The sequence below is a fragment of the Microplitis demolitor genome, chromosome 3 (genome assembly GCF_026212275.2).
Source record: "Microplitis demolitor isolate Queensland-Clemson2020A chromosome 3, iyMicDemo2.1a, whole genome shotgun sequence".
Classification (NCBI taxonomy): Eukaryota; Metazoa; Arthropoda; class Insecta; order Hymenoptera; family Braconidae; genus Microplitis; species Microplitis demolitor.
In genome coordinates, this window is record NC_068547.1 from 19,117,347 (window position 1) to 19,143,479 (window position 26,133).

At 31.4% G+C, this 26,133-nt stretch overlaps 2 protein-coding genes and 1 long non-coding RNA gene across 3 annotated transcripts; 2 read left to right on the forward strand and 1 right to left on the reverse strand.

The window, feature by feature from the left end:
* The first annotated feature begins 20,896 nt into the window (after positions 1 to 20,896).
* Positions 20,897 to 21,830, forward strand: LOC103574576 (uncharacterized). The gene is made up of 3 exons (XM_008554052.3): positions 20,897 to 21,030; positions 21,095 to 21,287; positions 21,363 to 21,830. Exons 1-3 carry the CDS (start codon positions 20,953 to 20,955, stop codon positions 21,407 to 21,409), a joined length of 318 nt encoding a protein of 105 aa, XP_008552274.1. The 5' UTR covers positions 20,897 to 20,952; the 3' UTR covers positions 21,410 to 21,830.
* Positions 21,831 to 22,203: 373 nt separating this feature from the next.
* On the reverse strand, positions 22,204 to 23,377 carry LOC103574575 (uncharacterized). Its single transcript, XM_008554050.3, has 3 exons — positions 23,255 to 23,377; positions 22,836 to 22,947; positions 22,204 to 22,755 (listed from the first exon to the last, which is right to left on the reverse strand). Exons 1-3 carry the CDS (start codon positions 23,321 to 23,323, stop codon positions 22,595 to 22,597), a joined length of 342 nt encoding a protein of 113 aa, XP_008552272.1. The 5' UTR covers positions 23,324 to 23,377; the 3' UTR covers positions 22,204 to 22,594.
* Positions 23,378 to 24,640: 1,263 nt separating this feature from the next.
* LOC103574573 (uncharacterized) lies at positions 24,641 to 25,505 on the forward strand. The gene is made up of 3 exons (XR_549253.2): positions 24,641 to 24,754; positions 25,058 to 25,181; positions 25,262 to 25,505. It is a non-coding gene; the product is annotated as an uncharacterized LOC103574573 (long non-coding RNA).
* The last annotated feature ends 628 nt before the right edge of the window (positions 25,506 to 26,133 follow it).

A 26,133-nucleotide genomic window follows, 5' to 3' on the forward strand; every position in this document is an offset into this window, starting at 1 on the left:
TAACTTGGATATATAACCGGTAGGTTGAAGCATTAAATAAACATGAGGCATCGATACTGTGACCCTATGACACCGGCTGTTACGTTATGCGACACAATGACAGTCAAATACATATATATGTAGTTCTCGGTCTGAAATATAACGTATGCTATAGAGTATATTTTACGAGCGCTGCTTTTCTCCTACGCACAATAGGTCTCACACTCTTGTCGAACATCTTACAGCAAGGGCCAAAAATAAGGCACCCGGAGTTTTAATCCTGGGAATCATTTTGTTAAGCAAATTATATATTCTTTTCAGTAATCAGACGACAACCAATGCCTTTTCAGAATTATTTATCAATAAATTTTACTTTGCGTAGATTATCATTTTCAAAAACATTTTATTAATAAAATGTTATTGCAAGAATTTGAATTTTTGAATTTTACTAAAAAAAAAAAAAATACAGAGAAGAAGAAGATACCGTACAAATAAAACGACATATCTAAGTCTACTCTCAGATCTCACTCGGGTGTATCACGTACTTTTCTTCATCGCAGATTCACCCTGCACGCACGAACCCGCTCATCTTATTCCAGCGGAGGACATCTCCGTACTCTCAACTTCCGGCGCCAGGTTTGCCCTCTACCTTCACTCTTCACCCTCGTTTTTCTTCTACTACACGAGCTCGACTATACCATACCCTAGCTATACTCCGACATATTTTCCCTCGTGCACCACCTATCATTCCTCCATTTCTTCCTTCCTCCCGTAGTACCCACTATAAGTCGAGCCTTCGGAACCTTTAGCCTCCTTCACGGTCCCTGGGCGATAGATACTCGCTTCAGATAGCGACATCCATTTTTTTCTTCTCAGTGTCATCCATATAGGCATTGTAACTATATGGGTAGTAGAATTGCTTTTTAAATAGATAGTGAGCAGTCACCCACATACACACATCACACACGAAATGAGATGAGCTGGATACATTTAATAAAATATATAAAACATTCGTCTATTGTGTATGTGTCCAAATGATTTATGCCAGATGACTCTTTAATTATTTCCGAGACTAATCGAAAAGTCATTGGTGACAAATAAAGTTATCATTTCGTCAGAGCCTTGACGGAGGTTTTACTTTTTATTTTTATTTACAACCTAAAGGTATAAGTGTTTTTATCACTATTATTATTATTTATCTACGTATGGTTAAATAATAAAGGCAAGTATAAAGATATAATACGAGTTGGTGATGGTCCGTGATGAAGATTTGTTCATGTGTGCGTGTATATGTAGGAACGAGTGTCGGAAAGAAAAATGAAAAGAATAAGTGAGTGAATGAAAGAAAGGATTGAGTAGTCCGGAGGAGCCCTGGATGTTACTAACAACAAAGAGGGTGTCGCGGCGCAACGATGCCTCGACAATGCCACTCTGATAAACGAGGCGAGATTGTCTGTCTGTTCGTCCTGCTTGCTTGTCTCTTATTCTTTTTTATTTCTTTTACTTGTTATACTTTTTTCATTCACTCCAAACCCTTTATTTTATTTTGTCTAGAGTCTAGAGTCTAAAGTTCGTTAAATTATAATAAAAATATTTAAATAAACTTGCTGTTTATTTTTACCTCAATTATGAATTTTAAAAATACTTTTACTTTTTGTATTACTCGCAGACTTGAGGTGGTCTTATTTGGAATTTCGCTGACATGTGGACACTTTTTATTTGTCGCGATATTTTAAACAGTTTAATATCTCGATGCAATGCATGAAAAAATCCTTAATTGGGCCAGCGGAATTTTTTTTACCTTCTGATTTGTGTTGTTTTTTTTTTAAATTTTTTTTATCGAGTCAATAAGCTGATGCGCCGCTTGCTCGATCGTTTGCTTATTCACTTCAACCAGACACTTGTAAATAACATCTACAATCTCTCGGTCGTCGTCGACTCTAGCCACAGCTCGTGTGACTAGTTCCATCACTGAATGACGAAAAAAAGTTAAATAAAGAGAAAAAAAAACTCTAAACATATCGTAGGTAGGTCTACATATTTAGTTGCGCAAGTGTGTCTTTTTAAGAATTTTTTTAATATTTTTTTATCTTTCATTTTTATATACATATGCTATTGGATATTTCTAGGAGCGTGTGAATCCATCTCTGGTTACTTGCTAGTGTATTTTAGTTTTATAAGCGTTGGTGTTTTTCAGTGCCTCACTAGGTCAGGAGAAAGGGTTTCAGTTTTGGTCCAATGTATACATCTATATGTATACATACATATATATTATATTATATATATATATATTTTTTTTTTCATTTCATTTGACAAGGGGAACTTGAAGGTCGACTGAGAAAAGGGACACGATTTCTATGGGCGTGACTGTATCAAAAGCGGTCGTTATTTGTCGTGATATATTTTTTTAATCAGAGTACTGTCCGCGATATGAGAGAACTTGAAGTTAAAAAATCTTACTATTTGATGCGGAGAGAAATTAATTGAGCTTAAGCTCAAAAACGACCTCGAGAGAACAGAGGGAGCTGTTAAAAAATAAGTCTCATAGCTGGTAGTAAATACTTGCGGGGTACCGGTTGCAGAACATAGGATCGAGAGAGTTGCTATTATTTATTTCGTCTCGGGGTCAATGCATTATTCATGCGCGAATCCCTCGTCATTCATCCAAGCACGAATATGGAATTTCCTCGTAAATCCATCGCTCGTTTCGATATTGATAGCCGATGCGGAAATGTCGGTCCAACAGACAGACTAGATTCTACTGATGCTGTTCCTACTGCTTTGTACCGTCTCTCTTTCACGCTTGCAGTTATATTACACATATATTAGTTTACTGTGCGCTCTGCGATATCTATGTGCTGTGGCATATAACAAAGTTGTGCGGAACTGGTGTGCGTGGATTACTCAAAAGCTTCAAGATCTCTGTCTGTATAACTGCCTCCAGTAGTTCTGTTGAATCAAAGAAATCATTTACTTACGTTTGTCTGGTGAAATTGTACGTCAGGTTTATTTAGCCGTCAATCTCGTTAACATGAACAAATTTTTTGCATTTAAATTTTATTTTGGCACAAATTTTGTTAAAAAAATCTTAGAAATTTAATATTTCTATTAAACGTTTTGATATAATTCTAGTAGTTTGATTTGAAAAAATATTTTGCCGCTTAATAATTAAATTGCACAGAGCGTAAAAATTTTTTAATCGACAATAAAAAGTAATGAAATGATAATTATATACTAATAAAATAAAACAATCGGCTTTAATGTGTATATAAAACAGAACCGACAAACGACAACGTAAAATCCGATGTCTTTCTTCACCTCCGATTTACTTGAGCTTAATTCCCAAGAGTGTGTTCCTACACCACCGCAGCTACCACCAATAAACTACACCCAGTGTCGTCTCATTCTCAGTTGCATCGCTGTTTCCGCTTGTTTTTGCCTCAGAGGAGCATTGTCGTCGGAATTCTCGTAAAATAATTAAGAGAAAGCACAGACCGAGCGCCGGCCGGTGATACGCCAAGACAACAGCATGCCGCTGCTGCGATCAACCGCCGGTATTTTAGAGGCTCGTAAAAGGGACATTAAAATCTCTTCCTTCTCTTCATTTCTCTCCATTATCTATCTCTATCTCTGCACAGCGAACAATAAACAATTAACTATCATCCAGCATCATCATCAGAGACTTAGTACTTATTTTTCTTCATCAACCCTCGCTCTGAATTATATAACATGTATATATAAATATTGGCAAAAATATGTGGACATGTAAGATTCGTGATAAAGATAATATGCCAAAATGATGCTTTGAATTATTTAAATGAAATTTTGATGTCTATACCCACTAGTGTATTACGTGGCTGCTGGTACACTTGACCGTTGTCTTAGGTCAGAAAATGCTAATGAAAATGTTAACCCCCAGGTGTAATGAGCCCAACGTTCAAGAATCAAGACTATTAGAGCTTAGAGCCGTACAAGTTTATAAATGTTCTGAGAATCAAGGGGACACTAAACTAGTATTATATCTGTATATAAGTATAAGATATAAATGGAATTATAAAATAGAAAGTATTAGTTTATATTAGGAAAGGATTTATACAAACATATACTGAAGGTATACATAGCAATAAAGTAGCTAGTATATGTATGTTTATGTATCAGTGGTATACATAAAGTTATGAGGCCAAGTGTAAAATGAGGAAATATTTAAACTCGAGTCATGAACACTCAGGGGCTTGTTAATTATGTATACACAGATATAAATGATTGTTCACGCTCATTCTAGTCAGCCTGTTATATTCGTATATAACATACTCGCGTGCTGCCACACGTTATATTGTGTATATATTATTATTTATATTTATATATATATGAGAATATATGTAGAGGCATCGAACTCGGAGTAAAACATTAAAATGAGATGATAATTACCTCGATTCATCTGACTGTTGTTTTTTGAACAGCCTTTTTATTATTAACCTGATGATTTTTCTTGCATTTATTAATGATTTGTCATTACGGATTATTACACGTTTGTTTTATTAATAAGCGGTAAATTGTTTGTTATTTTTTTTTAGTTTTTATCTTGAATTTTTTAATGCCCGGTCGTAAAACTAATTAGATGAATTTGGCGCATAAAATTATCATTATTTAACGGTGAGATATTATGGAAAGGTCGCGATGGAGTAACTTCTCTCTTTCACTAGTCCAATCAATAAAAGATAAAACTGTCGCGTAAGTATTTAATCGGCCAGACATCGGTTTTTAATTTTTCTTGCTAAATTCCATGTAAATATGCTCACTAGTATATAAAACCGTCTAGTATATAATACTGTAGATACATCCATATATATATATATATATATATATATATATATATATATATATATATATATATATATATATATATATATATATAATAATTTTGCGCCAGACGAAATGGTTTTATTTATCGCAACACTGTTGAATTAAAATGAGAGTCCTTCATCGGGGTCGCGAGAGGTCACGAGGAGCTATGACCGTCGACACATGAAATATTAGGATATTACTCTATGGCTTATAGATAAAAAATATATTAAACTATAATATATATTATATATTATGAAAATATTTATCGCTTTTTATGTAATAACATACACAAATGTATATAAAAATATTTGTGTTGAATTTAGTAGAAAAAAAAACACCCTGGATTTCAAGACATCGAACTTTGTGGCGAAAACGAGTTTTGGTGACACCGAAAAAAGGTGCTTTCTCCCACCACTAATTCTCCTGGCGGTCTCATCGAATTGTATTAAATTCACCGTTTGTTGTTGTATTTTTTTTTTTTTTTTTTTTTTAATTTTAACCAACATCATTATTGTTATATCACTATTTAAAATTTTAGCAAAATTACATGGAGTAGAGATGAAAAATAAAATATCAAAGTTACTTTTTATTTATTTTCGTTGTGTGTTTAATCTTATACACATTTTATTTGCCATTCTCTTACGGCGTTTGGGCTTCTGTTCGTTGTCCCTCGATCAGTAAGTATAAGTTCCAGTACGTTTTATCTCACATCGGGCATTGTCGCTTGCCGTGCGCGGCTGACAGGACTCGCGCATGTACTCTTAAAGCAAGAGTAAGAGAACATATACGTAAAAGAGCATTCAGTGAAATAAATAATAAAAAAAATGAAAAAAAAAAAAAAAAAAAAAAGATAAAAGTATATAAATGCCGCAGAAGACCGCTGAAATACACGGATAAGGCCATACAACAACGGGATGGTTATGGCGCATGCAAAAGATTCAAAAGATCAGAAGCTATGATTCAAGAGGATGCTACAAAGGGTGCGGACGCTTTTACTTCTGTCCAGCTGGCGTACAGCTCGCTGTTTTCTCTTATTGTGTTATCTGGACATATATATACTACATACATATACACAGCATTTATTTGCATTGCCAGCTTCTGGGCAATTCCGATCTGTGACTACCCTTCTCATGCTCTCATCTGCCTTCACACGATTTTCTGTTTCTCGTTACAACTTATCTGCACTAGTGTATCCCATGTCCCATTGCACCGCACACATAAACCGAGGACACAAGAACCCAAGAGAAACCCAAACCACGAACGTGAAGACGCCCGTCACGTTAAACTCACCGACAACTCGTATCCTACCAGTAGATTCTACAATTACTCGATACATTTCTGCAAACTTACTTCTCGATATACTTGGCTTACTTCCCATTTCTTTCGGCATTCAATGAAATTTTTTTTTCTCGTTCCCTACATGATATCTTTATTACGGCACATTGTGTTTAATTGAATTAATGCATCTCAATTTATATTTACAATTGACAAATAAGTAATAAACTCATTTTTATATTAATTCCATTGATCTTTTTCTTTACATGATGGAAAAAATTCCCCGATTACGGAGAATCAATTTTTTTATTTATAGATATTTTTTTTTATTTATATTTAAATGTCATACTCTTGAATATTAAACAGCTATCAAAAATTTTTTATGATTTTTTTAATAGACACCGACAAATATTTTTCGACTTTAAGTACATGATTAATTTTTTTTTTAATTATTATAATAAAATAGTAACTTTTATTTTTGGACATTTTATATTTATAAATATTTATTATTTATAAATATAAACATAATTTATGACCAAACAAATATATTAATTGATTACATGATAAACTTTTTCCGATTGAGAAATAATTTTGGTAGTTGCTTTTAAACTGTAAATTTTTTTTGTATTTTAATATTATCGATTGGATACTATGGCTAATTAAATAATGGGAATAACAATAAAATAAACAGATGTTTGTTTGGACAAAAAACATAAGTTAAACACGTTTAACACCAAGTTATTTACTACGAATAAGGGAAAGTACTTAGCACACTTGCACTAGCGTTTGTGTATCAGTAACTTGGTAATTACACTGGGATTGTGTAGATCATTCGTCTTGGTAAGTACTTTCCGTGCACATTTACCGCGAATAATTTAAAATACAAAGTACTATTCATTTTATCTTCCTCTTTCTCTCTGTCTTTAAATGCATCCTTACATAAACAATGAAAAATTTTTTTAAATATTCAGCAATCGATTTAAATTTTGAAAAGTCGTTTAAATATTTTGAATTTTTCCCTAAGTTTTGAAAGATATTTGTGTTATTTTTTTTCAAAATTTTGAATTTATCAATTTACTCTATAAAAAATTTTTTTTGTAGGTCATGTAATTCTCTAAAATATTGCCCTTGAAAACTTTAATTAGATACTATGATTAGAGGAAAGCATTTTTCGAGAATATTACCCAGTGACTTTAAGAAAAAATTTGCTACTCAATGACAGTCACATATTTTTTTTTTTCATGAACTAAAAGTTAATATATAAAATGCGTTAAGTCACTGTTGACAATAAAAGATGATGAAGTCCCGCGCAATAATAATATTCATAAAAAAAAAGAAGAAATATATATAGATAGATAGATAAAGTAAAAAAATATGTGCAGCATAATGCACTCACGTAATTCAACACTAATGGACAATTACATTGCTCAATGTCTAACTCAATACTCACGAACTTCCGGTTAACGAATCTATTTTTTCCTTTATCATAAACCAGTTTTTAAAATATTTTGTTGTTTTAGATCATAAAATAAAACAGTCAATAATTTTATATTTAACTTCTGATCAGCCACTTTTATTTCATTTTATTCACAAGCTATACACACATATCAGTAACAAGAATCTAGTTAAATATACACATATATATATAGAGTGTAAAAACTTAAAATGAACAAAATGATGAGCATGTGTGGGTGCGCATAAGCATATAAGTATCTACATGATATTGGTATGGTGTCTTGTACCGGGCAAAGTTTATGTTCGAGTCGGTTCGAATACTCGACAGCTCGATGCCGGTAAAGAGTTTGTTCTCATTCGCGTATTATACATATATATATATAGAAAGAGAGTGTATATAATCCATATACAGTATACAGTATATCTTTTATTTAATTTTTTCCTACCTACCTACCTACCGTTTTATTTAATTCAATTCTGTGTTTACCTTTAAGTTTGGTTAAAAGATATTCCCTGACATAAAGAGTTGATACGATATACCAACGACAACTCGGACTTTGACTCAAACAGCACAAGGTAAAGGCAGAAGCAAAAGTAAAGGCTTGCAAATATAACGATTACTGTATAGTAAGACTATATATATATATGAAGACTATATATATATATATATATATATATATATATATATATATATATATATGAAGCATGATGTTAATTCAAGATGTTGGCTACAGCTCTGGACTTGAAATCATGCGAGCTCGACAAATACACCAACTCAGATTATATGTCACTTTATTTATTATTATTGTATTTTTTTTTTTATTATTTAAAATTTACTTATTTATTTTTTTGAGTAACTGAGTACTCGCAAGTTCGAAACACGTTGTACCTGTTGCGCCGCGAATAAACTCGAATAATATAAATAAAAAACGATTAAATATTACTGCGCTACTGAGTTTACATGACGATTAATCATTATAATTTATTTATTATATTTATAAAAGTACTGGGTCTTTTGCAACTGTATATTTTTTTGACAAGTGTTTTAAATTTAATGTCGTTTGTCTCATTAACTTGATTGAGTTTATTGATAAGATTAATGCTAACAATTAATTATAATATACGTGGACTAATTTTTAGCATTATTTATTATTTTTTTATTATTCATATGGTAATTTTATAATATTTTATAATTATAATCATAACTGTAACTATATAATAATTTTCTACTAATTCAAGGCATTCATAAATCATTAAAAAATAAACATTTTGTCAAATTATTAATTTTCGATGAGATAAATTTTATTCAAACTTAAAATAAAGTCGATAAGTTTTTTTTTGTTTATTGGTGACTTGTAAGTGAGGCTCATTAACGTAAGTTGAAATAAAATATAAAGATTTATAATAAACTCCGTCAAAATAAAAAATAAAAGCAGAAATTAATGGATATCTCCGTTATTGTGTTCATATAGATTTATACCGAATTAATTAATCGACTAGATGCAGAGTCCGTTATTCCCAGCAGATGTATACTCAATTTTACTTGGTGCCAGAATGTGGTATTGAGCAAACGAGAATAATAAATAAATCAACTAAAGAATCTCGATATTTAAATCACGTAATTATTATTTTGTAATATATATCTTAAATCCATTTATCAATTGTATCTTGACCTTTATCCAAAATCTTTAGAATTTTACAATTTTTTTTTTAAATACTTTCATGGTATTAGAAAAAAACAATTCTCTGTAATAAAAAAAAAAAAAAAATTTTTTATCATCAATTTTTAACATGTGGTGTCAGCTTTTAATTTAACACACCACAACCACTGTAGTCTCGGTCAATAACAAAATTCAATCAGAAATTTTATGCCTCTAAAGTATCGTGGTAGCGTCATTGCTACACTGTAAAAAATCACCGGGGTAATTCCAAGCGGTGTAGGTGTTAAAATCAGCGGTGTTAAATTTCAACACCGAAAGCGGTGTAAAAATAACGCCACCACCGGTGTAAATATTTTAGACTGGTGTTAAAATATTTTATTTTGTGAATATTTTTACTTACTCGATCACTATATTTGTTAATAAATGATATTTTTTATTAATTTTCATAAAGAACTGACATTTTTGCGTTTTATAATCTTTAGAGTTCATTCTTCAAGCGGAGGAAGTTTACCCCGCTTTAACACCGGTATTTTTAACACCGCTCTTTTTTATAGTGTATCGATAAAATTAGACAAAATTACAAAAAAAAAAAAAAGTGCAACAAATATATTTGTCAAATGAAAAAAGATTTTAAATTACGATCATTTAGTTGCAAATCTGGAGTCTGTTGCGCATTAAAACAATTATCATTATTAAGTTTTTTTTTTTTGATCCGTCGATCTGCCGATCTACGGGCAAGGTAAAGTGGAAGCATCCGATGCCTCTTGATTGATGCGGTTGTCGTTAGACGTTGTTAGAGGAAACCGGTATTCGTCCCATCATCTTGGTCTTGGTCTTGGTCTCGGATCGTTACGTCCGCTGTACGTTATCGAGAGCTATACTGCTTCTCACTGTTACTGACTGTTGTATTGCTGTTAGTGACGACAACGCAGAAGTATCTTACAGAAACCGATCGACTATCGATGGACCAACTTGGAAGTCGGCGAAGGTCTCGGATAAATTCTCTCAGCATTCGATCACTCCACAGTTTTATATCATTTATTATTTTTAAAATTTTTTACTCACCACACTTGTAATAAATAGTATTATTATTATTAAGACCTTGTACTTTGAGTATAAAAATACGAAATGGGTTTATTTAAAGTAAATATATATTTTAAAACCGCTCTTAGACTGTCGGAGACATTTGTGACAAGTGTGTTGTCTTGGGAAGTTGTTTTTATCGATTGCACGATCGACGTCGAACAGTCAAGACTATGAGTGACCTGCTAAAGAGTTGTTCCTTGAACTTTCTACCGGATAGTTTCACCAACACCGTCGCTGACGTCTCATGTCTTCGTTCTTGTCACATTCATAAAAAACAACATATTTTTTAATACTTAATATTATATAATTTTTTACACACACGAATAAAAGGATCCAGAGCAAGGATAAAAGGATCTTGCGTGTTCAACCCGTATATTATTTCCCATTACACTAGTCGTGTAAATTTAATTGCAATAATAACGTTTAATTGCAATTTATAGATATCTAGTTAGCTGCAGATATTTATATGTATGTGTATATACATATACTTATATGTGAGTAGACTTAAACGTTTTCTGCAGACGTGGTATTATACTCACCACACAATTTTGTTTGGCGATGAACATGAAAATATAACCAATCACGTACGATACTATATCAGGATCTATAGCTTGTCGATCGCGCCCGTATACCTGCATCCAGTTCACTAGATGTCAACTTGGGTCTTCGTAAAAGTCACGCTTGTTTTTTATTGTTTTTATTTTTATTTATATTCGTCTTGATTACTTTTTACGTCATCATTTATTATGAATTTGTTTTCTTTCTTTTTTTTTTTTTTTCAAATCTGAATGGATTAAAAATGGCATCAATTTTTCAGAATTGGTTATGAAATTTATGATTAAATTTGTTTTGATATCTAGATTTGAGATAAAAAACAAAAACAAATAAACGATTGTCGGTGATATGATAGACGAATAAAGTAAATATTTTTTTTTTTAAATTGAATGTATTAATGAGCATGCGCATGAGCAATAAAAGTAATAGAAATTAACTCGTTGGCAATAAGTCTGTAAATAGGAACGAGAGATGACTTTAACATGATGGTGGTCTCCATTATAGCTAGTGGCATTATCGTCATGGTTTGACACACGACAAAAATCTTTTACTCTCGTCTCTGTCGGGAGAGCAGAGCCCATTAGGCTGATCGATCTCGAAACTCTCGATCGGCTGAGCGACACACTGTCGAGCGCGCATTCCACGCGAGTGATCCGATTGGATTGAAAGACTTTGAGACGTATTAAACACACCGATGATGTATACAGGTATGAGACTGAGACGCAACTAATGTAAGACAGAGATGGATAAATATAAAACATCAGACCAGAATATCACACATGTATAAATACATGTAGCAAAGGCCAGAGAATTTCCGAAGCCGATCCTGTCATATACGTCCTTCGCTTTGCTCATAACACACACAACACCGGTCACTTTGTTGCGTAACCAACCATCGCAACTTAAAGCGTTTTATGTCGATAAATGTGTGTGCTTTGTTAAACCTGATATATAAAAATTTTATTTTGTAGGATTAACTTTTTTTATACTTTTTAATCTCTACTTTATTCTGACTCAATTTTAAATATTCTCATTATTAGTTTTATTACAGTACTACTATTAATAATATTATTATTTTTATTATTATAAATAACTCGTATGGCGAAACCTTGGATAAAAAAGTGCTTCTATGATTTTCCCACTTGACACAAGTTAATTGATGTTTACTTTTTGCATACGGTAAATGATAACCATCAATAGTATATAGACATAATAATCCAGTGATTTTTTTTTGTTGACTGCGTTAATAGAGGCATCGCGTTGTAACCAGCAATAATATTCAGTCTGAATCATTCCCATCGACACTACCACTGAAAACTGATATGTATATATATATACACATATAAATTAATTATTGTTATTATTACAAGAAAAAAATTCATTAACGATTCATTTGATGGCGGTAAAGATATGTCATAATTTATCGTGTGCAAATAAACTTTTTTTAGTTATGTTGTTTGACTTATACAATAATTTACGACTAGACAATAATTCGCGATCGTGAGATATTTATGTCAACTATTTTTCCATAAAATTAAAAAATCTATAGATACCTGAAAAAAAAATCTTTGTAATATGCATCAATTAAAAGCGCAGCAAAAAACTAACAGCTATCTGAGCTATTGGTTGATCGATTTAATGAAAAAATCGATAGAAAAATGTTTTAGATATTTTTTTTCGAGTATCAAGAGTAAGTGTACTGTATGTACCGAGTGAAATACAAAGTGGAGGTGGGTAATTGGCTTTCGCAGCACGATTTGACCTAAAACCGTGCACGGTTCGATGTTCGATTGTACAGTATTTTTATCATCTAACTGGGGTCTCCTCCAATTCTCATTCTATATATTTGTTCGTTTTTGTTTTCGATACTGTGTATTACATTAAACAGTCACTGCAAGACTGTAACCACAAACAATTCGATCCACTAGATCGGTATAGAAATTTAGCGAAATCGAAAACCAGAGGACCACAAATACTAAAGCAAAACTTTCAATCCCTAGAATCTAGTGAGTTATGATCAGGAGAGTAAAAAAAAATATAAATCCAAAGTATAAATTTATGAACAAAAAAAAAATACTGATGCAGTTATAAAACTGGTGGTGTTCGAGTACAGTCTCAAGAGTTTTTTATCCGACCCAACTTAGAAAAAGGTTGATTTCACTTGGTTGGAATGGTGACATGTTGTACACCAAGTTAGTACGGGTATATAAGCACATATACACCTCACGTCCCTCAAGTATTGCTCGCATTGTACCCCACATACCGATTGACGTCTATTCCCGTTAACGAGCACCGTGGACTCACGGTTTCTCGTCGCTGTTCACTCTTTCAATTCACTTATTAGAAAATGTTGATGACTCTATTTATTTTTTTACCATATTTATTCATTTATCAAATATATGACGGTTATATATTTACCAACGAGACATCGATTTATTTTTATAAAATATACTACATGTATGTTTAAGTGGTTTTATAAATATCAGCGTGATCGGCAACAATTGAATCGTTTTGAGAATACGATCTTTATGTCACGGACCCTCAGAGTACTTGCGTCGTAGTATTATATTCAAAGGCTGTCGGAAATAATTTTGCATACATGAATAATATTCGCGCACCGCACATATTCTAGAGTAAAAGCCCGATATCCAGAATCTTCTAAGATAAACGAAGAGAAAACTTTTTTTTTCGACTCGAAAGAAAATGTTCTTGTAAAGTTTACATAAGTCGTAACGTATCGAAAGCTTTTCGTTTTTCCGTTTGTAAAGTAGAGGCACAAATATATCTCTATATATATATATTTGAATGAAACGGTTGTTAAAATGTAGGGAAGGATGAAAGTAAGGAAGTAAAGAAGATTGTTATTATAAAAAGGATGTGACGTAAGAAATCTTATAGGCTTGGAATGGGTATTCAGTAAGAGGGGGTTGAGGGTGTTTGCGGTCGATCTGCGGTCCAAGAATGCGGTTATGATAATGCAATAGCTACTGAACTACGCAACATTCGTTAACTCTTTTGAATTCATAATTACTTTTTTAGTTTATTTTTAAAAATCTCTGTTTTACTGTTGGTTTTTTTTATTGTTGTGAGGCAACTTGTATCCATTAATTCCTTTATTTATTTATTATTCATTTGCAGTGATGACAGTTACATTAAATAATCTTTTCTGCATAACTATTGAATAATAATAATTGATGGTAAAATTTAGCACTAAAGCTTCTGTAAAAGTCTTTAATGCAATAACTTTTAATAAAATTTTTTTTTCTCCATTATTACTTACAAGCTATTGAGGACAAAGAAAAATTGAATGGTTAATTGTACATGAATGAATTAACGGCAATAATCGAAGATAAAAAATACCAAGAGAGCTTTAAGAGCTAAATTAAAACGGATAAATGTTAATAATTTGCCATGACACAATAAAAACAAACTCAATAATATCCGGACGATTAAATGCATCATTGGCTCGATTGGTTTTGATTTTAGTAATCTTTTCTCTCGCAGATTTCCGTCGTTAAAACCCCGCGCGGTGAATAAGAAAGGAAGATAGAATACGCTAAGAACGAACGGGTCGAAAAGGGAATTGTATTTGTAGGTTAGAAAAAACGCGAGTTCGACGAGAAGGGAAATAAAGAAAAGAGTGAGATAAAAAAAGTGTGTAAGGGAGAGAGTTCTTTCGGAAGAGTCACCTCTAGCTCACCGAGGCTTTTTCCAGGGTGGTTTTTAAATAATTCTACTATTTCCATGCATATTGCAGGAAACAATTACAAGTGTAATTGCTAATAGAAGATTCCAGGCGAGGCCAGGTTTATCTCGGTTTGAACCCAACCAGCACAGCATCCTCCTCGTCTTCTTGTTCTGAATTTTATCTTGTCTATCTTCTGTCTCTCTCAACTTACACTCTTACCTGACACATTTCCTCTGATGCTGCCGTCTTGTTAGCTGTATTGCTCATGTTTTTTTGTATACTTCCTTACCACTATACATACACGTCCTTCTGATCTCCTCGGTACAGGCTAATTTTTTCTTTATAAACAGTTTTGTTTGTTTTATATACTCGTTTATATATTTTACTTTTATATATTTGTACGTACACAGCTGGCCGTATTATCAGCTGTTTTTAAATTTTCTCACTTGTCGTAAGTATCAACACTTGCTGATTAAAGCCGTATTTTTCTACACTCAGTTGATAACTTTTGCCGACTTTAATTAAATCGCGCGAGAATTAACAATAACTTTGCTGACAAATATGCACTTGGTCATTGAGATCGGCATTTATGTTTTTACTTTATATTTATAAATATGCAATAGAGAAAATTTTTGTATGTACTTACATATAAATATTTATGATATTAAAAAAAAAAAAAAAATATTTATTAGTACATGGTATCAATAAATATTTAATGGAGAAAACATAAAGTCACTTGTAATTCATTTTTTAGCAGCGACAAAAAATAATAAAAATTAAAAAAATTAATTCCGCGAATGAATTTCTCTCGTGCGTTAAACAAGTTTTCATGAAGAAGAAAATCTATACTAAACATTAATGTCGGCAAGTTACACAAAGAATTTTTTGCTACTGTTGTTTGAGTCACTTGTCCTAGTATGCTGGTGGTAACGTCGCGACGTCTAAGTGACTAGTAACGTCGAGGATCGTGGCTAGACGAAGACGATATGTATCGATTTATTAGTTTTATCGATCATGTCTTGAGCCTGGCAGGATCTGTGTGGCCTGATGTATAAGGATAGCCAGGAAATACTTCATAGATGTATATATTTATATGTATATGTGTAGATGTTTACAGTTTTTGTGTATTTGTGTGTATTAAATAAAGAAAGAAAGCTATAAGGGAGGCAAGAGGGAAAAAAATCAAGCAAATTGGTATGCAGTACACACAAGAAGCTACGAGCGGGGGCGGGAGAGACTTCTACGAGGACAAGGGGTGAGTTAGGCCAGCTAGGGAGTCACTACTCCGTAGGGTGAGATCAATACTCTCTCTCGTCTTCTATTCTATCGAAAATTTTTTTATTTTTTACATCCCCTCTCTTTACATCTAACACATTTTACTACTTTAGTTTTTCCTATAAAGAAAGCAGTCTTATATTCATTGAAAGAGACATTTTTTAAATTTCTCTTAACGGTATATTTATCAAAAAAATTCAGCATTATTAAGAAAATAAAAATTTTATAAAATAATATTCAAACTTTACTTAAATTTAAAATAACTACTGATATTTATTTCAATTTAACCACTAACGAATTAACGAGGTGTGACTTGATGGAATTTGCTTTGAGCTTTTTATCACCCCTTTTTATGGTTCTAAATGTATATTAACAATAAAAAGGGTTAGACGCCTTGTTCTTACCATCGTTATGACTCAATTGTAAAGAAATGCAAAGTATGGCAATAATTTACCTCCTGATTAAACTCAATTTAATTTCATATTTTTTTATAATATGATAAATCGAGTATGCATATAGGAAAAATCTCCGGCGCTTTTCGAGGATACGAAAGAGAGGGTAAAGAAGCAGAGGAATCGCAAATAAAATGCAGGAGAGAATGAACAACTGGTCGGTGGGTCACGTTTCGAGTTAATGCAGCGTGGAAGAAAGTCCCTAGGTTTATTAAGCTGTTGCCTTGGGGAAGAGGTGAAACCGTGCAAGAGAACCTGGATAAGATGGACGAAAAGTTAAGACCAATGAGAGCAGAAGAGAGGAGTCTACTTGTACATGTAGTACAGAAAATCTCGAGCGAAAAAGACCTCACGGGGAAAACTTTTCGATGTAGCTATATGTGCATAGTAGATCGTCAGTCTCTCAGTCTCTTTGAAACTGATGCAATTTTTTTTTTATATTTATTTAGATATAACAGTGCACTTAAACATAAATTATTGACACCCTATACAAAAAAAAAATTATTTTATAGATGTTTTGATTTTTTATTGACTAAAAAAAATTAATTCTGATTTTTATGGAAACCAGAGCTAAGAAAATGGCAAATTATCAAACTGTAAAAATTCATAGTTTTAATTTAATTTGAAAATCAAATCCGGTAGTTCATTTGCCCAGCGACGGGATCGAATCTGTGACCGGTCAAAGTTACTAAGAACCTTTTCTACCACAAAAAACCAGTATAGGGAAAGTTTAATCGAATTCAACTGAAAGTTTAATTTGCCTGAAAACGCCTAAACCTGTTACGCTCACAAGTACTCTACGAAAAGTATCAATGTACAATATTCACCATATATTTCTTTCCTCTAATAAGCATACATTTGTTGAAAAAGTAAAATTTTGAATACGATAAAAAATCATTAGCCAATAAAGTATAAAATATTTGAGTATTTGAAACAAAAAAATTAATCTAAGGCTCGATATAAAAAAAATTAGCATGGAAACAATAAATGGGAAACATTATTCGTACGAGCGATATCCTGTCCCGAGTTGACCCCGAGGACGGAAGCGTGTATAAGCTCGACGGGAAAAGGTGTCCAGGCGAGCGAGGAATAAATGCATCGTAAAACAATGACGCTCGTCACGAGACACACGTGTGTGAACATTATTATTGTATATACACACACAACTAAATATATAATAATGAGAAAAAAGTAGTTAGAGGCGGCGTCGAGGTGACGAACCGAGTTCATGGTTGCTGATGGACAACTGGGGTCAGATGTCATGATTTCCGATTCTATTCATTGTAGTGTACCAAGGTTGTCCGCCTTGGACCACATTCTACCAATTAACTGTGTCTACATATACAGTCACGACTATTTGTAACAATAAATTTAAAAATAATCTCGGAAACCTTTCATTGATAATTGGGACAAACTCTGATAGATAGAGCGGGTCCATTAAATTTACTGGACATGTATGGTCAAGAAAAAATCATCAGAATGACTCCATACGCGCAGGTATGATGAACCTTTGAAAAATTCTATTCAAAAAATTGAATTTGTTATTATACACAGAAGAAAAAAATTCTTAACTGATAACCTCAGTTTTTCGAATAAAGTAAAAATCTCATCTGACCAAGACAAACTCTCTTGTCTCAAGAAAATCTTGACTTGATTCCCAAAAGCGTTTGTCTTCAAAAATATTTTTTTGACTCAAGAGAATTGGTTTTTCTGTGTAAAGGAACTCGGGCAAAATGAGACACTGAAGAAAAATAAACCAATTTAGGAGAAAAAAAGTTTTGTTTTATTAAATGTTCATCCCACTCTTTCTCAAAAAACTATAAATAAACAATTTCGTAAAAAAAAAATTTTTTTTTCATTCTGGAAGGTGTCTAATTTTTCCCAGTCTTTCTACCAATTGTTTTGTCCTTTATTTTTTTTCTGGACTCGTTAGAAAGGATGACATGATGGGATCTAACGTTTTATAACATGTAGGAACGATTTACAATTAAGTAACCGGTATAGAGCGACAGTTGGCGGAGCTTCTTTCAAGGACTCAAATTCTAAGAGTATGAAAATTAACAACAGCCAACTTATTACTCCTCTCTTAGAAGATGACAAATGCTCTTGATACTGAAGGATACAGGGAAATATATGAATAGAAAAAAAAATGAGTGTTGGGTTATGTGTGCGATGGCAGCATAAGAAAAGTCAGTGGCTGTGGCTGAGAAATACGTAATAAATAATAATAATTGCTGGTACGTGTTCGCACAAAAGTGCAAGACGCTTAAGCGGCCCTATAGACAGAGTCATAAGCCCACGGGTGGCCTGCTGGCTCATTCACTTCTTCTCTAAACTACAACGTTTTTTATTTCATTTCATTTTTTTTTTTTTTTTTTATAACGTTCTTTAACGTACAGTTTTTCTGAACAGTTATAGGTGGGATTATTTCGTATAACAGCATCAACAGACGTAACATACAAACCGAGCCGGAAACGGCATGCGGCTTTTTGGATTTTGGAAATGATTCAGCGACCAACTTTGATCGTTTTTTACGGTTGACTTTATTTTCATCCTTCTTTTATGGTATTTTTAATATTTTTCATTAGGTTTTTTTTTATTGACAATTTCTGAGCGAGTTTTTGAAACTTGTAGCTTTCAACTTTTGGTGTAAAAAGATTTACAAAAGATATACATCCATGAATATGAATTTTTCTGGTTGTATAGGTATAATAATCTTGTGGTTAAATATATTAGAATGAGGAGACTCGGGTCCACCGGTTGGTCATAAATAAGATTTTTTTCGCGTAATGTCTAATATCAACTTGGGGACTCGCTTTTTAGCCTTATATCGTACAATATACATTTTTATCTTCTTTCATTCCGTAAGTTTTATAGTAATTTAAAAATTTTTCTTGCTTAAAATGTAATTGAGACATTGTCGTATATAAAAAATATAATAATAATGAATTTCTCGATAGATTTATTCAGAGAAAATTTAACCGTTTTTATAAAAAAAAAACCTATTTACTTGTAAGCTATTTCCAGCCTTTCATTTCCAGGCGAACCAAAGTAAGAATAAAGGAAAATTTTTATAAAACGAACGATAAATTAAATAAAGACACTTATTCAGCAGAAGTAGTCTTCTTTACTCATACAAAGAGCGAATTCAATTCTCGCGAGAGGACAATAGTAAGGCTTGTGTGCATGGTTGTGGCATTATTTCGCGGCTATGGCTATTTCTTTATTTTTTTTTTTTTTTCGCGAATAAGAGCCCCCTTGAGTAAAGTTGGTGCGTGCTCGTGCATAATTTTCAGGTGTCGTACGCTTTATCGCTCGGTTACCTGTCCCACTTACCATTTTTTGTCCTTACTTACTTCGTGAGTAGCACCAGAGAAGTCCTCTTATCTTGTTCACAGTGGGCTTCTGCAAATCCTTCCGTTTCGCGGGATATGCGGCTTATAAGAGAGCCATGTCGTCTGCTCTGTTTGAGATTAAAAGCGTAGTGAAGCCAAAAAACTAAATAATACTTTGGTGTTTAATCATCTTTTTTATAATCATATCAAACCCGTTAAATATTAACTATCCGCGAAAAAAAGTCATTGCTATTACTGCAATCCATGGTTTTTTTTAAACACATGCCATGCAGGTGAAGAATGCAGCTGCTCAATTTCAAAACACAGTAAGGGACAAATTTTTCAAAATCTATATTTTAGTCCGAGTGGAGTCTTGTGAACATGATTCAATACATATATTTCAAAAATTTTATTTTTGTCAGTTACTGTGTTTTGAAACTGGACAGTCGAATGCTCATGTTGAAAATCATATTACTGCTCGCTTGAAGAAGAAAAAAAAACGAAAAGAGAAACTTACGACCAAAGAAAAGGTTAATTGATGTTCTTTTATAAATTTCCGCGCACACTTAGATAAAAATGACAATATTAAAGCTTTTTATTTTTTCAAAATTTTGGAACCGTCAATGTAGTTGAGATATTTTTTGTCATCTTAATTGCTATTGTTATATTTGGTAGTTTATTATGTAACAAATAGGGTAGAAGTAGCATTTGCGGTCACCTCCATTTTTGGACATTTGATACTTTATTATGATTATTGAAAAAATATAAGAAAAATTTCTATTGTAAAAGTGTGATAAAAGTCTCTTTAAAAACATTTGGAAAAATAATTATGTCATTGCTATTTTACAAATAATTTTATTCAAATTTCTGGTATCTAAAACTGGCTATGAAGTGGCTAAAAACGGTACCTCTACCCTATATTATACTGAAAACGCATTTTCATAAATTTCGCTGGCATTTATTTGAAAGGTTATTTAGCAGTACAAGTACAATAAAAATTTAATTAACACAATATGAGATTATTTTTATTAATAATAAGAATATTAATCAAGAATTGTAATTTATGTGTATCATTTTTACAACAAAGTAAGTGAATGCCAAAGAAATGAAAATTTTTGTGTTCACAAATAATTGATATGCTTTTGTTAAATACCATTTGGTGATAAAGTGATTAATCAAAGAAATTTTACTGTTCAACGGCATGTTGTTGATACACTTTATTTCGGTAAGCACGTTTTTGATAACTCGGGCGCATATAAAACGGCAGCGACAATAATTAATTTCATTAAATCTTAAACTTATTTCGAGTGTACATTCAGTAGTAATTCCGAATTAAGGAGATCGCTATGAAGCTAAGCAACTTGTTTATCTTCGCAGTAGTAGCTATTGCACTATTTTCGTCATCATCTTCAGGAAAAGCTTGCGTAAATATTAATCATACTTTATTTAATATATATTTTCAAAAATTAATGTTTATAAATATTGAAGGCTTTTACTGAAGACTGTTGGAGATGGATGCGATCATGGCTTCCAATATCCTGCGCTTCTGACATAGATTGTACTGATGTGTTGTCATGTTCAAAAGGTGCACTAATCTGCGTAAATCCATGTGGTTCACTAAAATGCGGAGCTAATGAGACATGTGTTGCAAAAAATCATATCGGTACTTGTTCAGTGAAAAGTAAGAAAAAACTACAATATACATTTGCTTATTTATAAAATTAAGAATGTTACATGAGCTATTCATTTTTTTTAGATACATCTACTTGCGGATGGGATCTTTGTTGCTATTTAGGATGGTAACCTTTTGAATGCGAAATTATTTAAAAACATTATATTAGATTGATTCAATTTATGATACTTTTATTGTACCACATGCTGTAAAAATACCATGTGGAAACAACTTTAATTGGCATAGGATAGTGAAGTCACAGGCATATAAAATATAAGTTTCTATTTAATTATACTTTTCATCAAATTGTCTCATCAGTTACTAACCTCCTTTAATTTTAATAACATAACAATAGAATAACTCTAGTAGACATTTTATAATGTTCATTTTTAAGCATTTTCTTAAAAAATTATTGTTTGCATGTAACTCATTGTAGAAAAATTGAAGTTTTTATGAATTTTAATAAGCAAATAAAAATATAAAGTATATAATAGCATGAACGAGTTGTACACTTTTTATAATTACATGTTTTAAAATAAAAAATTCCGATCAAATTGTAGTTGATGGTAGATTATATGTATATATATATATATTTTTTTTAAATGTCTTATAAATAAAGCAATATTAATTACAATTACTTTTAATGAATATTTAAATTTGATAAAAAATATTTATAAAGTTATTATTTATAAATATCAAAGAGGCATTTGTGTTTTTTGAATAGTGTAATAAATACATGAAGAAATTATTCTTGTTTGGAATTCTATGGTGTCATAGCTAGAAGTAGCGCCAGACCATGTTGGCCACCTGTCAGAAATTGGAATAGCAAAGTTATTATAATGATTTTAAATCAATTACTAGCAAATTGTTAAATCATACTAAATTTATTTATTTTTCAGTTTAGATCATACAGAATATATTTTTATAAATTTTAGTGCATACATGTAATATTTTTACTGAGAAGTGAGTTTATAATTCATACAAATTTTTTGAGTTAAAATATATAAAAGCATATTTAAGAAAATCTATTGACGTTATTACGTGAATAGCTTTGTAAGTTAAATTTTCACGGAAAAAAATGATTGACAATAATTGTAGTTCAACTTCTAATTATTTAAAATATACTGCTTGACTATTTAAAATTACTACTCAAATCTTAAAAAACTATACGACACTTGTCAAAAAAATGCATCTGTTATTAATTTCTTACATTCTACTCAATAAAATTTACTGACATTCAGTCTAGGCGCGCTGTTGACGAGAATCTCAGTAATATTTACTAATATTTTTTTTTCGTGTTGCTTTGAATAAAAACTTTAACCCCATAATCCATTTCCAGGATTCCAATTGCAATAAGTAGTTCCTTCATGTTTGTAAACGGCTTTAGTATTTGGCTTACTGCACTTTAAAGACAGCGATGAACTAAACCAATCAGTAGAATTTGGTTTCTCTAACTTACATTGCGCATCCTCTAAAGCTGGGAATAGTTAAAATGTCACAAAATTAATGATAAATATTATATTTAAATAATTTCATATTAAAGAGAATAGCTTATACTTGTGCACTTCCATCCATTCCCTCCTTCAGAAAGACATACTTGATTGTCTGTACACTTGTTACATTCACCACCAAACATTATAAGCCATGATAGTATTGTATTTCCCCAAGCCTTGAATTGTAAATTAATTTTGAATTTGTGATATTTAAACAGAGAAAAAAAATGTACGAAAGTTTTTATCATAAATTGGGCCTATTTAATTGTTAAAATCAAAAATTGAAAAATAATTATGAACTCTTTGGCACATATTTTTCGATATTAGACAAAAAGATAAATGGCCAAAAAATTTAATTCTCTATTAATTCTAAATTAAAAAAAAAATTACAAAAGTTTATCTTGTCCTCATATTCTTCGAGTTTTTTTTTATGTATAATTCAAGAAAATAATTATTAAATGTCAATAATTAACAAGTACTTACATTAGTTTTTACTGAAGGTGGAAATGAGAATAGCATAATGGCTACTACTGTAAATACAAAGAGCTTCATGATGTTTTATGTTGAAATTCTTCAGGTGTAATACTCTTAATGACACTGGAGTTTACTGCAATTAGCTATTTATACTCGCTTTATATATTATCGGTGCATTATCAGGATTGTGAATGCGTGTCAAAAATAAAATTAAATTTGTACAATAACATTCTTTCGGATAATGAAATATTTTGATAACCAAATAATTGTGTTGTGAAATTTAACGAAAAAAATGATAAACTAGATAATTTATTTTAGTAATTATCAATTAATTTATATAATAAATAAATATTACATTTATTGCATGCCTTGAGCGCGAAGCGCTGAGGCTACGCTCTATACTCGCCTAAAAATGAAAATTCGATTGTCATATAAAATTGTTTCTAAATTTATAAATACACTTAAATAATACAAAAAAAATGTATTGTTATAAAGAAAAATGATTAAACAATAGATTTTATACATTTTTACGTCGACTTATTACGATTTTTCTATAAATTTTCTGTTTTTAGTGACTTATAGCATTAAATTACTCAAAAATCATGGGCTAGTAAACACTATAACTTCCAAAAAATACAATTTTTCTACTTAATTTTTTTTTTAATATCTTCGTATAGTTGATGCGAAGACCCCTTTTGAAAATGGCAGCTAAATATCGTATGGTTTAATTATAATTAATATTTTTAGATAGGCATCACACGACAATTTCTACCCTTTGAGCAGCCATATTACTTATTTTTTTAAATATACATTTATTTCAAGAGTGAACATAGCCAAGATTATTTTTTTGTATTTTTTGTTTACCTATCGATTTCTATGTATCGATTATTTTTCGATAGTATCGATAAATGGCACGGAATATACCTATATTAAAGTATATATATCAGCAGCTGGCGTTTCTTAGGTAAAATGGCGGGCTATTTAAAAACTTATAATCTAATTGTTTTTAATTAACAGTCGATACCAAAAAATATGTTAAAATTCAAAATAATATAACGGTTTTCAATGAAACATTGTTGTATGTGTGATAAACTTTTAACTCACTTGAGTATCATTCACATAAATGCTCAAGGCATGAACTTTTGGATTTTCCAAATTTTTTTTTAATTCTCTGTGTAGCTGTGTGATAGGACATATTGATAATTGCTTAAATGAATTATCTTGTTTGTCATTTTTTCGTGAAACTTCACGATTATTTGGTTATCAAAATATTTCATTATCCGAAAGAATGTTATTGTACAAATTTAATTTTATTTTTGACACGCATTCACGATCCTGATAATGCACCGATAATATATAAAGCGAGTATAAATAGCTAATTGCAGTAAACTCCAGTGTCATTAAGAGTATTACACCTGAAGAATTTCAACATAAAACATCATGAAGCTCTTTGTATTTACAGTAGTAGCCATTATGCTATTCTCATTTTCACCTTCCGGAAAAGTTAATGTAAGTACTTGTTAATTATTGACACTTAATAATTATTTTCTTGAATTATACATAAAAAAAACTCGAAGAATATGAGGACAAGATAAACTTTTGTAATTTTTTTTTTAATTTAGAATCAATAGAGAATTAAATTTTCTGGTGATTTAATTTTTTGTCTATTATTGAAAAATATGCACCAAAGAATTTATGATTATTTTTCAATTTTTGATGTAAAAAATTAAATAGACCCAATTAATGCTAAAAGCTCACACATTTTTTTCTCTGTATAAATATCACAAAACAATAATTAATTTTAAATTTAAGGCTTTTGATTGGGACTGTTGGAATACAATACTATCATGGTTTTTAACTCCTGATGTTCTATGTGACAAGTGTACGGTCGATTAAGTATGTACTATTGAAGGATGGAATGGATGGAAGTGCTCAAGTATAAGCTATTCTCTTTAATATGAAATTATTCAAATATAAAATTTAGCATTAATTTTGTAACGTTTTAATTATTTTCAGCTTTTGAGTATGCGGGATGTAGGTTTGTGCCATCATCAAATTTTTTCTCTTCATATCGGGAATTGAAGTGCACCAAGCCACATATTAACGTCTTTTACAAAAATGGAGGAATTACTTATCGCTATTCGAATATAATTTCAATTAATCTATTCGGTTAAATATTTCATGCATACACTAAAATTTTAAAAAATATATTCTGTATGACCCATACTGAAAACTAAATAAATTTAGTGTAAATAACTAACATATTTTATATTTCTCATTAATCATTCAAAAGAAAGCGGATTCTTCGATAAAATTATTTTTTTTTAATTTTCTTCAAGCAACGGACAATTTTTTTATCACACTGCTGCAAAAAAAAGCTACACACGAATCCAACTTTCGAAAGTAATGTTAAAAAATCGACAGCAATCGATTATAAAACAAAAAAAAAACAACCCACAATATTTGACAGGCAACATGGACCAAAAACCCACAAGTGCACGGTTTCAACGCCACCTGTTTCCTATGCTCTGAGGGCAACTCTTGAGTTTTCTTTCTTCCTTACACACTAGCAACCACCACGTATTCCATCAACGACCCTCTCCGACAAATCTCTCGCAGTAAAATAGCTTCCACGAGACGAGAGTGAGAAGAACAGAATAGCTATTGCGGTTGTAATAGTATTATATTCTACAACGACGGTGGATTTTGAAGCAGAGTCGCGTGTTCGGGTTTGCGTTCTCGGGATACCCGTAGTCGTGCACCATGCCGGCAGACATGCCACCAATAAGTGAACATCGGTTGCGTTACTACGCCCTCGTCGCTTTTACTCCACATTCTCTCTCATCTATACCGAGCCATTGATTTTCTTTATTTTTCTATCTTCCTAC